The sequence below is a fragment of the Etheostoma cragini genome, chromosome 18, assembly GCF_013103735.1.
Source record: "Etheostoma cragini isolate CJK2018 chromosome 18, CSU_Ecrag_1.0, whole genome shotgun sequence".
In the NCBI taxonomy this organism is placed as follows: domain Eukaryota; kingdom Metazoa; phylum Chordata; class Actinopteri; order Perciformes; family Percidae; genus Etheostoma; species Etheostoma cragini.
This window is the reverse complement of record NC_048424.1, coordinates 23,057,410-23,072,441: the sequence shown is the minus strand read 5'-3', so window position 1 is coordinate 23,072,441 and position 15,032 is coordinate 23,057,410. Positions and strand designations below refer to the sequence as shown.

At 42.8% G+C, this 15,032-nt stretch overlaps 1 protein-coding gene across 1 annotated transcript in view; it reads right to left on the bottom strand.

Moving 5' to 3' along the window:
* Nucleotides 1-744: 744 nt before the first annotated feature.
* opn5 (opsin 5) overlaps nt 745-15,032 on the bottom strand; it is a 24,868-nt gene continuing 10,580 nt past the window's right edge. Inside the window, exons 4-7 of the mRNA XM_034899825.1 lie at nt 5,670-5,840; nt 3,233-3,567; nt 2,880-3,124; nt 745-1,696 (exon numbers count right to left, since the gene is read on the bottom strand). Of these exons, the coding sequence (XP_034755716.1) occupies nt 1,630-1,696; nt 2,880-3,124; nt 3,233-3,567; nt 5,670-5,840 (818 nt within the window). The 3' untranslated portion in view covers nt 745-1,629. The remainder of the gene's footprint in view (nt 1,697-2,879; nt 3,125-3,232; nt 3,568-5,669; nt 5,841-15,032) is intronic.

Sequence of the window (15,032 nt, the reverse complement as noted above, 5' to 3'; positions counted from 1 at the left end):
CGTAAGCCCACCCATGACCTTTTCCTTAACTTAAGGGGTTGCATTTATTTCAAAGAAGTCTTCACAGAACCTGAACCAGAACAGATTCTGTGAAACCGCGACAGATTTGGAGTTCAGTCTGTGGGGCTGTGTTCATTTCACAGAATTCTATGAGACCAGGTTGTTTGTGAAATACCTCACGTCCATATGTGTGTGACCAAGGAAAGAAGAGAAAAGAAATAAGACGAGAAATCACAAGCAGGTCAGTCTGACTTCATGCTGCTTGTACTTACTATTCATGATAGCCAGGCTATCATTGGCTAGCTGTTAGCCAATCAGAGTCAGCAGCTTAGTTCGGTGAATATTAATGAGAACTGGCCCAAATGGAGCTGAGTCTTCCTGCAGGTTCACTATACCACGCTAGAATGGCTTGAAACAAGGTAACCATGGTAACCAAGGCACTTTTTCCACAAAAAAATGTTGCAGAGTCCATGGTAGAACTTATGACATTGAGTAACAAAATATACGGAGCAGGGCACCTTTAAATTTGCAGTTCAGTTTTAGAAATATTTGAAAATATTTTTACATTTTTATAGGAATTTGTACGCTTCGGTAAGATTTGGATTCACAAAATCTCAAGGCTCCAGATTTGACTTGAATTTGCTTGCCAAACTTGTGAAGTGTTCAAACCTCCGTCGAGCCTTAGTGTGAACAACACCGTCGAGAGTGGGTCAGTAAAGGAGCGTGGAAACACAGCGGGGGTGGTACGGTCTATGAACACATCCCAACCGCTCGCCAGTCCACAGCTAATGGGCACTCACCACTTTGGTAGTGCCCACTTTTGACTCTTATGTTAAAACACTTCCTGGAAATGACGAGCGGAATGAGCGTAACAAATGCAACACATGGCAGCTGATTGGACGACCGCGTCACATGGGTAGGGCTGATCCCGGATTTCAAAACAGACTCTAATGCCGTCTTGTTCTGAATACAATCTTGTATTTTACAAAAATAGTTCACCAAAACGTGTTTCTGAAAAAACATTTTAAGGAGAAATAGGCCAGACGGTTGCTGAATCTGTCTGTTTTTGGTTGAAAGGTCAGTTTAAAAGTTTTCTGTCAGATACTGATAGCCGGCGAGCCGAGCCGACTGCTTCAGGTAAGGAAGACTGAGTTGGAGGAGGCGGCAGTGTTGCGTGTGGGAACATTGTTATACAGTATATCATATGCTGAAGTATATGTGTGGAGTGTTCAAAAATGAAAATAAGTAATAACTTCAAGAACTGTGACCCTAACACTGTGACCCTAAAACCGTGAAACAAACCGAACCGTGGGTTTTATGAGCCGTACCACCCCTAAAAGACAGTGTGTCTGTAACACTTAAAAACTAAGTTGAGAAGGTCAAACAACAAGTCACTTGCATGATGTATCTGTATCCACAGAAAAAGCAAAACCTTGTGGGAAAGGCGGGAAGGCGCGGGTGTAACAGCAAGCCGGAACGCAGGAGCCATTGGCAATAAGGTGAGCTGTAGCTAGTATCACAGCAGGTGACAGGCATCATTTGATTGGGTCAGTGTAGGGCGCAGAGAGCAGGAAGCAAGGCCTACTGTCCAAAGTAGAAGAGGTAGACGCAGAGTTTAAAGCGTCGGTTTCAAATCTCGATTTCAGCTTCGTTAGCTGACGGATTGTCCTTTAACGAGCCCGCAATGGTGTGGAACCTGCAAGGACATCAATCATCAAACATCAGTTGGAAACATTTTGAACAGTAAAATTCATGCAAATGTACTTTTTCTTTCTACATTTTAGTTTGTTATAACAATATTCTTAGATTGGAGTTAATATTTCTAATCTTCTTTTCTAAAATTAAATCTAACCATTTGAATTCTATGTGGCTGCTGGTCCATGTTTGCTTTACTGTTTTTATGCATCTGTGACTGCCTGTTCTTCTGTTTGAGTTATTAGCATGTATGCCTATTTATATAGAGTCTTTTACCATGTGGGTCATTGCCTTAAGCCTATGCCGGGACCAGGACCACACATTAGCCTTTGGCTAGAAGTCCCATTTACATTGCATTAGTTGCACTTTAGATGTAACAATGCCTATTAATATGCGCCTTTGTCTATGTATTGTCCCTGACAAATGAACTGAAAAATAAATAAAACCTTTAAATGAATACCAACGTGCTGTGGCAGCATGCACAATGAGCTTATTACTAGAGAAACAGAAAGAAGTCTGAGATGCACACCCAAATAAAGTAAGGGTTAAACTCTGACGAGATGATGAGAACTAGTCTGCTCAGCTCATAGAACCCTTTAGCTGAGACAGCTACGAGTCAGAAAGCTAACATTGTGCCAGCAAGTTTTAAAGTCAATACGGTTGACCATGAGTAAATATAATCTGTTCAAGAAGCTAGCTATCCAGCCATGGCATTGTCCCCAAATCCAAAAAGACTTTCAGGAACAAATCAAACGCCATGTGTACTGTTGGCCGCAGCCTCAAGTAGCAGGCTGAACAGCACCTACGGGATGCCAGGGGATCGCTGTGAAACAAAAGTCAGTTCAGAAGGACAGAAGGACTTGTTCTGAGGACGAGGCACTGAAGGACTACAGTCAGTGTTTTAAATTGCATTTACAAATGTAGATTTTCTTAAACAGACAGTTTAAGAGGTGTCGTGTATAGCTTTTTAATGGACACCCTCGCAGCCAATCAGAATTAGAAATACAAGAAGAATTCACCAGAGACCATAATATGTGAAACAGTATCTAGTCAGATGGTAGTCACGCCAGTGAATGAGCCAGTGATCCTGAAGCATAAATTAAGCAATAATTTTAGCTAATGCTATGCTATGCTTCATCAACAGTTTCACTGGAACAAAGAAAATAGAACACACTCTGTTTTACCTTGACGTTCTAAAATCCCTGCGTTTCTTCAGGACCTTGAAACAGGAAGATGTCCTGCAGTACCGTCTCATGTCCACGACCTGGTAGATGATGGGGTTGTACATGGCTGAAGACTTGGCCAGCAGCGTGGGAATGACGGACACAGGGATGGGCACTGAGTCAGGCTCACCAAACGCTGACACCACCGACACCACTGCATAAGGGATCCAGGCTATCAAGAAGCCTGCACAGATCAGCATTGCCACCTGGGAGAGGATACAAAGCATTATTCAGATCTTCTTTTCTCTGCTTAGAAGCCTTGCTTTGTCTTGCTCTTGGTCTTTCCCACACCTTTCCTCTAACCTTTCACCCACCTTTGTGAGTTTTATCTCAAGGGTGTGGCTGTTTCTGATGCGGGCGTCAAAGTGTGAAATCTCCTTTGCAGAGGCCTTGACTTTGAAGATAATCATAACATAGGAGAAGACGATGATGCCTGTGGGAAGGATGAGACAGAAGAACAGGATGGACATGACGAAGCTTTGGCCGGACACAGAGGCCTGTGCCAGCCACCAGTCCAATGTGCAGGAGGTCCCGAAGGGCTCCGGGGCGTAGTTTCCCCAGCCAATCAGAGGCATGGTGGCCCAGAAAGCTGCATACACCCAGACAAAGACCAGGCACAGGAAGACATGTTGGCGTTTTAGCCATGTGCCTAAGAGTAAACAAAAAAAGACAGGAAGAATGATGGACTAGCGTTGAGAAATAATAGAAACCTGATTTGATTAAAATTGCATCTGTAAAATGCAGCGATTAATTCAATTAGGCTGTTGACAATGCATAACCATTTCTGATTTGATTAACTGTTTTGTAGAAAAACAATTTGAAGAAGCAGACAGTTTGAAGGAAATTAACCGGGGGGGGGGGGGGGTTCTATGTCCCTGTTTCTGCTGCTTTTGGTGGGTACAGTTGCATTGATGATGAATTTAAGAATTGTTCTGTCTTCCGATCATTCTTTGACCAGCCTAGCTAACAGTTGGCCTGCCGTTTCATCTTCTTCTACATAGGATCATTTAGATTTTAGGACTGCCAATTCATATGCATGAGTATTCCAGTAATAGAATTATACTTCAACTTAAGTTAATCTAACTGCAATAAAATATTAGTCATTACTTACATTCTGTTGCTTCTCCAGTTTAATTTTATAATTTTCAATGCATTTCAACTCATTTCTTTTTTTCTCCACCCCAAAATATTGGAATTTCATACTGGAGTAACATAATACAAGATGATTTATGAAATTGGAATCAACATAATTAGGACTATATGAACTCAATAGAATAAACTAACACATATACAGTATATCTACCATTTGGGTCAGATTTAGCTTCTTCTAGGGGGAAAGGTATATTTTGGCAGATAAGAATAGCCTCTCATATCAGATGTAAATGACAAATGATACACTTTTCCCAACCACCTTGATTTAAGATGATATGAGGGGAGTCTCTTGTAAACAAGCTACTGTATGTCTATTTTATTTTGTTCATGTGCAACAAGCCTTCCTTCTTTTTAGCATAACTCCCCAACTCTTTTACATTCCAACTCGTACATTTATATTCCGGCATTGCATAGAAAGAACATGATATGAATACTTATAGACCCCAGATGAATAACAGAAAACATACAAAAATGAAGGAAACAATACATCCTTTACAACCAACACCTACCTCCCCCCCTAACACGGTATACTCCCTGTACATGTCCCTCTCAATGCAATGAAAGAGGTGATGCATGGTATACAGTCAGCTCCACCTCAATTACATCAAACTTCAATATCAGTATTGAAGTTTGATTTGATTGAACATTGTCCATACTCCAAGTTCCTCATGTAAGTCCTTTATGCCATCTGGCCAAAAATTAGGATGGTGAGAAAAAGATTGAGCAGCAGCGGCTGGCAGTGCTTACAGTAGTCTGAACACAAGAAAAAATCCATATGCAGACATTCACACTTATGGATTCCAGAGCGATGGTTTGATTACCTGCTCATTATAGATCATTGCCTCTTTAGTGTCAGTAAATGTCACCGGGGTCTCTCGATGAATAACTAGCAGCTTGCATGAATGCAGGAGGTCGCATTTCAATCTAGCTGATCTAAACCAAACTTTAGATAAATGTCCTTGAATGCGGCTCTTATCATCAACAGGTCAGGGAAAAGATTTGTGTTTTCTTCCCCTGAAACTTCACCGGCAAGTTTCATAATGACACGTTTAGTTTCCCAGGTAATCAGCCAGGCAAGCACAAACATTTCCCTCTCAATGAGATGTTTTCTAAGTGTAGATTGGCATATTTCTTCTCCATTTCAGTCAGTGTCCTTTATAATTTGTTGTCAGCATTCTAGTGATTGCTTTATCGGCTGCAGTTTTAAATCAAATACCAGTCTCCTCTCGAATAACATCTCTTACAATCACGGTAAGCTCTGTGCGATCCGTAACTGAGTACATGGCATACTGGCTCTGGAAATCGCAACCTTTCCTCGACATTAAGCGTTTAAATTGCAATATGTTTAATAAATTGCAATTCAGGACATTGTGTAGTCTTGATTATAGAGACGGTCAGAAGTACAGCGTTCAAACTACGAAGGAGGGAGTGACTGAGACGTGTTCACTTCATGCTGCCGGAACAGGAAGTCTTTATTGTTGGTCATTTTTATTGAAATAAAGAAAAAACATACACATTGTCATACATTGTCACATGTGTGTACATGGAATTCAAATATTTAGTGAGGAATCAAGGAATAATCCTGAGACCCTGACATACCGTATCTGGGATGGCAGATCTTGAGGTACCGGTCCAGACTGACCACGGTCATCGTGATGAGGCTCCCACAGCCAAAGAAGAAACCTGCCCAGCCGTAGTAGCGACAACCTTCCCAGCCAAACAACCAGCGGTGGGAGAAACTAGACACAACGAAGAACGGCTTTCCTGTCACTGCAGGGAGAGAAAAAGAGAAGCATGCAAGGAGATGAGAAGAAAGAAGATAAAAGAACAAGAAGCATGACACAGGAAGGAGGAGGAATGGAATGGGTGGGGGTGGACGTTTGGTTGCAATAAGAGAAAGGGTAGACAGAGAAAAGAAATGAAGAAATTGTTAGATGATGTTAGGGTGAGCAGTATGCCCTTTTAGTAGTCTTTAGTACTTTCTTCTTTTGGTTTAACTGAATGGAAGTGGGCAGGGCTTCTCAACTAACTGCAAGTAAGAAGACTGAGTCTCAGCGAGCTGAGAAGAGACTCTCGTCGCTGGATCACCGATGGTCTGTGTCGCTCTTAAAACTAAAGAGACACTTGATTCTCGAGTACCTTTCACTGTGGCCTTGAAGTCCGAAGTTATTGAAGTTATCAGCAGATTTGTTTTCGTTTCAACCAATCACTACAACAAAACTTGATTGAGACGCCATCAACAGCTGAAGACGAGGCTGTTGTGTGGAGCTGCTGGCGGAAATAGCTGCTGGCGGAGTTAGCTGCTGGTGGAGTTAGCTGAATAAACCTATTCACTATCTGGCCAATCTTCTTCGTAACAGGGCTTATACCCAGAACATTTCAACACCATCAGAAACTCTGAGACCACTATTAGCTATAATACTGCAGAATACTTTTAAAGTATTCTCCAACCAACCTTATGCCTTGCAATTTAACATACAGTCCCATTCTGATCTGCACAAATTACAATCCAGCAAAGAGAAGACTTATGCAAACCACTGACCCAGAAAAATGGAGAGCAAGCCTCGTTTTCACAGTCACTGAGATGCCACACCATCACAGTGCCTCCACTAAAAGGTGTTACTCTGGTGCAGCAATCAGCAGAGCGTTCCCTACGTCTTCTCCACACTCTGACTGCATGACCCAACTGCCGTAGGCAGAATCTGGACTCATCACTGATTGGCGGCACCTGGGAGAAGTTCAAAACTACTGTCAAAAGCAACACCAGAATTACCTGTTTGGCAATGGCAGAGAGGATTTGGCAAATTTTTCATGGGGGCAACCCACATACTCTGAGCTGCTGCTCATCCCATAAATGCCTCTTCGTTACCATGGAGTAATAATCTACCCAACACAAATTCCATTACCTGTTGTGCTAAGTTTATTTAACTCAATTGCCAAACAAATACAACCCTCTCTTCTTTTCGATAACTTCTGGCTGGCTGGCAAACATTCACATGCTGCCTCCCCCCCCCCCGCCCCCCCTGTTGGCTTGCAAAACGAAGGGGCCCCATCTGTTCCTCTTTGGCAGGAATAGTGTCTAGTGGCATGTGTGTTTTGTTTTCCATTTACAGAGCCAAGGCTGTGTAGGAACACCGTATTTCTTTCACCATACACAGAAAATAGAGAGCTAGTTGACCGTGAGGAGATATTTTCTGAATTTGCTTACTGCACCTTAAAGTGTGAATGCTGTGGTAGCTATGGTTTTTTTCATGGGACTTGTAACAACCTTATCCTTTCAGTTGGGAATACCCTTTACCCACAACAAGTGTTAATGAGTTCAGAACAAGGCCTGAGCGTAGCTACCTCTAAGGCCGGCTACACAGTGGAATTGCCACGTGGGCGTGTCAGCTGCGTGGCGTGTCTGTTTTTATTTGGGCTCCCATGGTAACAGGTCAAATATTACACAATGCCAGTGTGAAACGCACTTCTCACACGCTGAAAACACGTGCCTGATAGAAATACAACAGACGCCTATTTTTCATGCGGCATGCGAGCAAATTGGAGGTGTTTCCAGGCAAAACAGAATAGGAAAAAATGTTTATATGTCATTTTGACACAAATACATATTAATAAATGACCTGTTGATGTTTGAAAGTCTCTAGGTTTTGACAGTAATGAAGATTTAGAAATTTAAAAAAATAAGAAAAACTAAATTTTCCAATATTGCACCTGTCATACAGAACTAATTATTCTGTAACTTATTTTGCCGTCAATACCGCCAACGTTTCTTTAAACAAATCAGTAGCCAATATATTAACTTCACCCATTTTACAGAGTTTGAATCTGTCGACGCTGTGTCCCGAGATAGCCTTCCCTGTTCGTAACCATGCAGCAGCAGCGCCGCGTCACACACGTTTCTGGTGTGTGGGACATAGAATAATCCAAGCAGCCACCACACAGCTGGCACGCAACAGAAGCGCCTCGCTCGCACGTTGCAGCCAGTGTGTAGCCGGCCTTGTTGCAGCAAATCACAGTGACTCCCAAGCCCCTTTTACACAATCACAATACTGCCATAAAGAAGTTGTGTGTGTGTTGTAGTGTGCGTCAGATGATGGCCTTCTCCCTAGAGAGCTGGATAAGCCATGATCCATGTGGCAAGCCATGGCCAAGAAGGATAAAAAGGATAAACATCAAAACCTCTCGGGGCAAGATGACAGCATGAGACATTGTCTTCTTGGAATCAGTGAAAACGCAGCAAGGCTAGGACACATGGTTGCTCACATGTTTGGAGGCCTGATTAGTCATAGTAATACCAGCAAATACACGTTCAGCTCTATACATCTTGACTTCCCTACAAGTGCCTAACCCTAATTTAGGGTTGGGTTAGGGTTACCCTAACTCTAATAACTGTACATGTAGACTCTAACACCCTAATGTTATCTATTTCATTCTACCTGTACATGTAATCTTTAACACCCTAATGTTATCTCTTTCATACTACTTGTACATGTAGACTTTAACACCCTAATGTTATCTCTTTCATACTACTTGTACATGTAGACTTTAACACCCTAATGTTATCTCTTTCATTCTACCTGTACATGTAATCTTTAACACCCTAATGTTATCTCTTTCATACTACCTGTACATGTAATCTTTAACACCCTAATGTTATCTCTTTCATACTACTTGTACATGTAATCTTTAACACCCTAATGTCATCTCTTTCATACTACCTGTACGTGTAGACTCTAACACCCTTCTAATTTATCTTATTCCTCACTCTTCTCTCTTTCCTGAACCACTTAATCTCACTGACATTTTATAGTAAAGTTTGGTTATATTCTGAATGATCATGTTATGACCTATTACTTATTCTGTTATGATTTTAGGTTCTGTGTGTTTTTTGTTATTGTTTTAGTATTTTGTATGTTTTGTTTTGATTATCTAGTTTGTATATGTGCAATATTTTTGTTGTTTGTGTGGTATCTTGTCCAGGACTCCCTTGACAACGAGATGGTACATCTCAAGGGTTTATCCTAATAAAAGATTTTTAAAGAAATGAGGCAGTTTGCCCTGTGGCCAGCCGCCTGGTTTAACAACCCTGGCTGTTTTTTGTCTTCCAGATCATGTGGAAAGGATTATTGCGTAAATGGAAAATATTTGCAGAGATGAAATTTGGCATCTATTATAGGCTCTGAACCTATCACTCCTAGCAAACATACCCAGTTTGTTGGGGGCGTTTGGTTATTCTTCCTCCCCACATTACTTAGGGGTTGCTCCAGTTTTTGGAGTCCTTTTATTTTCATGATTTACTCAAGGAGTTCTTTTACATTTTCATGCAACTGAGAACAAAAATACCCCCACTCTAGTATACATTTAACAGTGTATTTGAATTTAATTAAGGGGATGTACAGTAACTTCATTTCAAGATGCAAATCATTACAGTAGCATGGCACTGTTTTGTCATTGATTACATCCCACTTTGCAATGAAATTTTACAACAGAGACCTTATTTATTGATATTGATTGATTTCAATATCGATCGATCCAACACCAAAGATTCTATTGTACCTTAAAATAATGTTTCCAAAATTGTTTCAGTGGTTGATTAACTTGTTGGAACAAGACATAAGAATAATGGTAACAGTAATGGACAATTCCCCTCCCAACCTGTAGGGGGAACAAAGAGGGAAAGTGCTTTGGGGCCTACTGTAAAGTTGCTTGTTGACAAGCAAGTAGCTATCGCTAGGTCTGTAATGTTAGCTAATTCTTGGTGGGTAACGTAAGATTACAACACCTTTTAACATGCTCAGTTATTTTTATTATGATGGTTTTGACCATGGTTAACAACTCTGGGTTAACACACAAATTCATCAGTGGTGTTAACTGTATAGATAGATGACTAATCTAATGGTAATTTAGTTAGCTAGCACACTACTGTCTTCTGCCTCAGTCTCTGGTGCTGCAAGGCATCCATCGAGATGAGAGCTGACCCCGGGACTCATCCACAGTCAGCCCCCAACCAGCTAGCAGCCATCCACTATCATTACAGCCCCTGTGGACCCATCCACAGTCAGCCCCCAGCCAGCTAGCACCCATCCACTATCATTACAGCCCCGGGGACACATCCACAGTCAGCCCCCTACCAGCTAGCAGCCATCCACTATCATTACAGCCCCGGGGACACAAAGTCCTTAACAGAATGAGTAAAATCACATCATACAATAGAAAGAGAGAACAGTAAACAGTAAAACAGTAAAATCTGAAAAGGTTGCAAAGACACAAAAGAATGAAATTGTCACACCACTGCTACGTATTAAAAGCCAGACCAAACACTGGCAGTTTACTGAACTGTCGAAGAGAAACCCAGGCACCCGAGCAGCAGGCATTCATGACGTTACATCTCTGTTAGCATCAGGTATCCCCCCCCCTTCGCTTTTAGCCGTCTTTACAGTTAGCTACATTTACCAGACAAAACAGGGATAAGGCATCAAAAGGACTAATACTACTAGTAATTTAAAAATGTGGTAGCATTGGATCTGGACGGGAAGGATAACTCTGGGAGTTGGAAGGGTGGAGTCATGATTCTGCTTCTCACTTTTTCTGTCTGAGTCCGACCCACGTCCAACAGAACAGTAACCGAATCTGACCCGAACCCAGCAGGCATTAAGATAATTGTGTCGAGTTCAAATCTCATTTTTTTCTCATACTAATGACATATGATGACATGTTTGTTTGTGTGGAAAAGCTTGCTTTTATGAAGCAACTTTAAGAAGGCATTTGGAAATGTCAACGGACGGGTACCGTCGGGTCCCGTCAGCCTCGGGTCGGGTCACCATCCTCTATTCCAGATGGGTTTGTGCTGTGTTAAACTGACTCACCCAGAATCTGGTTTCGCATCTGAAGATGACTTCTGTCAATCAGACTTCTCTTAAAGACACTGAAGTGATAACATAACAATACACATTTTTTAAAACAAAAGGCTACGTCATTTCCTAGATATAGCTTTTTTATTGTTGAAAATATTGCTCAAACACGGATATATTGTGCTTGGTATTGACATAAGGGGAAAATACACAAATTATTCTATTAAAATGAGGCAATTTTTACATGTAATTGACAAAAGTGATGGTCAAGTGTAGATTGGCTTTATCAAACTATATCAGTTACAGAGTTAGTAAAAATCCTCAGGTTCCAAATAATATACACATTAAATTCTGATGGTAATCTACCAAGTAGATCACAAGATGAATTCCTCCGGAGTGTTATGTGGACAGAAGCCAACCACAGACCTCATCATCTTTAGATCCCATGTGACAAAACCTTATTTCCATAATGGAAAATATTCATAATCTTAATGCACTCAGCTGGTCTTGTTCCAGAGATTGTATTGCATTGTTCTCTGCTCTCTTATTGTCAGCTACAACTATCACTATTACTTTTATTTATCCTTGTCAGTGCCTTGGAAAAGGCTGCAACATATGGAGATATGATGGTCAGTTTTCAACGCTTTAGGAGACTAGTTTTGTTTGGTATATCATCATTTCATGATGATCTCATCATTTCATGACAATAAGAGCCCAATGTCCGAGATGTTAACCCTGCTGGAGCACAACCGGTCATTGCAGTCTTCAAACCAACTGGCTTCAGAAGTCCCAAGGTTCAGGTATAAACGGTCCCCCCTCCTGATATCCACACTATTACAGATGTTGCTCTTTTTGGATCCAAACTCAAAATAATAAAATAAGTGATTTGTTTAGAATGGCTTTTAATATGTAGTAGTGGTGGAACTTTTCCCCTCTCCCCCTTCTGTTTCTATGTAACCTTTTCTGATTTTACTCTTAACCCTTACTCTCATTCTATTTATTGTATGATGTTGTTTTGGTTCTAGACCCCTACTGGTTATTGTAAAGTGCTTTATAAATAAATGTTGATTGATTGATGTTGTTAGCACCAATGAGAAACTAGGTCAACCAGGGGAGGATTAGTGAGGATTACAGCACTCAAAATAACATCAAGTATTAGGCTATGCAAGGTGACGAATATGTACTTACATCATTTCAGTTACAAAATGTCTGAGAAGTGAAAATATCTATTGATTGTCATTTAATTAAAAATTAGAAAGAAACTTTTTAGTTGGAAATATTTTCATATATGTGTAAGGTATTATATTATTGTATGGCATGTCACATGCTGTACATATTTTTAGTAAAAAAAATAATCTACACATTTCTTATCCCTCTGCCTCCAGCCCAATCTGTACAGTGGCAGCATTCTTATTTACCTGATCACACTCAGGATTGTGTATCCTCACTAGACCAATGCAGTAGTATAAGAAGGATGTTTGATGTGAAACAGCTCCTGTTCAAATGTCATGTGACCCTTGTGGGTAATTTAGGTTTTTCCATCCATCCATCCATCTTCATCCGCTTATTCGATATCGGGTCGCGGGGGCAGCAGCTCCAGTGAGGGACCCCATCTTCCCTTTCCCGAGCCACATCAACAAGCACCGACTGGGGGATCCCGAGGCGTTCCCAGGCCAGGTTGAAGATATAATCTCTCCACCTAGTCCTGGGTCTTCCCCGAGGCCTCCTCCCAGCTGGACGTGCCTGAAACACCTCCCTAGGGAGGCGCCCAGGAGGCATCCTTACCAGATGCCCGAACGACCTCAACTGGCTCCTTTCGAGGTGAAGGAGCAGCGGCTCTACTCCGAGCTCCTCTCGGACGACTGAGCTTCTCACCCTATCTCTAAGGGAGACGCCAGCCACCCTCCTGAGGAAACCCATTTCGGCCGCTTGTACCCTGGATCTCGTTCTTTCGGTCATGACCCAGCCTTCATGACCATAGGTGAGGGTAGGAACGAAAATTGCCCGGTAGAGCGAGAGCTTTGCCTTCTGGCTCAGCTCTCTTTTCGTCACAACGGTGTGATAAACGGAATGTAATACCGCACCAGCTGCTCCGATTCTCCGACCAATCTCAAGGTCCATGGTCCCCTCACTCGCGAACAAGACCCCAAGGTACTTAAACTCCTTCACTTGGGGTAAGGACTCGCTCCCTACCCGAAGAAAGCACTCCATCGGTTTTCTGCGGAGAACCATGGCCTCAGATTTAGAGGTGCTGATCCTCATCCCAGCCGCTTCACACTCGGCTGCGAACTGATCTAGTGAGTGCTGAAGGTCACAGACCGATGATGCCATCAGGACCACATCATCTGCAAAAAGCAGCGATGAGATCCCGAGCCCACCGAACTGCAACCCCTCTCCGCCCCGACTACGCCTCGATATCCTGTCCATAAATATTACAAACAGGATTGGTGACAAAGCGCAGCCCTGGGGGAGGCCAACCCTCACCTGGAACGAGTCCGACTTACTGCCGAGAACCCTGACCCAGCTCTCGGTTTGGTCATACAGAGATTGGATGGCCCTGAGAAGGGACCCCCTCACCCCATACTCCCGCAGCACCTCCCACAATTTCTCCCGGGGTCATACGCCTTCTCCAGATCCACAAAACACATGTAGACTGGTTGGGCATACTCCCAGGCCCCCTCCAAGATCCTTGCAAGAGTAAAGATCTGATCCGTTTCTCCACGACGAGGATGGAATCCGCAATGTTCCTCTTCAATCCGAGCTTCGACTATAGGCCAAACCCTCCTTTCCAGCACCTTGGAGTAGACTTTACCCGGGAGGCTGAGAAGTGTGATACCCCTGTAATCGGCACACACCCTCTGGTCCCCCTTTTTGAAGAGGGGAACCATTTCTGGATGGATCTCATCAATCCCTGGGGCTTTGCCGCTGTGGAGTTGTTTAACTACTTCAGCGACTTCCACCAGGGAAATTGACGACAATCCCCCATCATCTTCCAGCTCTGCCTCTACCACAGAGGGCGTGTCAGCTGGATTTAGGAGTTTCTCAAAGTGCTCCTTCCACCGCTCTATTACCTCCCCGGTTGAGGTCAACAACGTCCCATCACTGTATACAGCTTGGATGATTCCTCGCTTTCCCCTCCTGAGGTGGCGAACCGTTTTCCAGAAGCACCTTGGTGCCGATCGAAAGTCCTTCTCCATGTCTTCTCCGAACTTCTCCCACAGCCGCTGCTTTGCCTCTGTCACGGCAGAGAATGCAGCCCTTCGGGCCCGTCGGTGCCCTGCAACTGCCTCCGGAGTCCTCCGAGACAACACATCCCGGAAAGACTCCTTCTTCAGTCGGATGGCTTCCCTGACCACCGGCGTCCACCAGGGTGTTCGTGGGTTACCGCCCCTTGATGCACCTAAAACCCTAAGTGTTGGTCATGCATTAGGTTGTTTTGCAATACTCTGTTCTATAACATAAGATGTTCTGGTACATTCCGTTATAATCCAGCTCTCCTAAATGTGTTGGTAGCAAAATTGATTGTTAGGGACGCTTCCTGAATCTGGTTTCAGTCCCTCTTTTGCAGCCCACTGATCTTTTGCTCTGCAAGTCTTGAACTGAGGGTCATAAACTTTCAGTCCCATTCCAACTGAAAGATAACGCAATAGGCACACAGACACATCACTGTGGCCTAGAGACCCCACCCTTGGTGGATAAGACCAGGTGTGCAAGAGCTGAAGAGCCAGACAAAGGAAGGGGAGAGACCGGAGCCGGATTTATCTCCAACAACACCCCCTTTCCATGGACGTTTGAACACTTTACACATGATTATTTCAGTGTTAACTAAAAGAGAGACCGTGAGGTGAGAGGAAGAGCCTGTATGAGGCAATAATACAGAACACTGACAATGATAATACCGGTACTTTGTTTACATTTCTGAATGTGCATTTGTTAAGCACCTGTAAATTAAAATTTGACCAATCATAGAAGGCTGGCTTAGCGTTGCATAAGACTTAGTCAAGAGTAGAAAAAAACTTTTGAAACCGGAGCATGAAAACATTAAACCCAAAAGTTGATCTTCAAGCCTTATTTACCAAACCTCTGGCTCCTCTCGTAAAATGAACCAGAT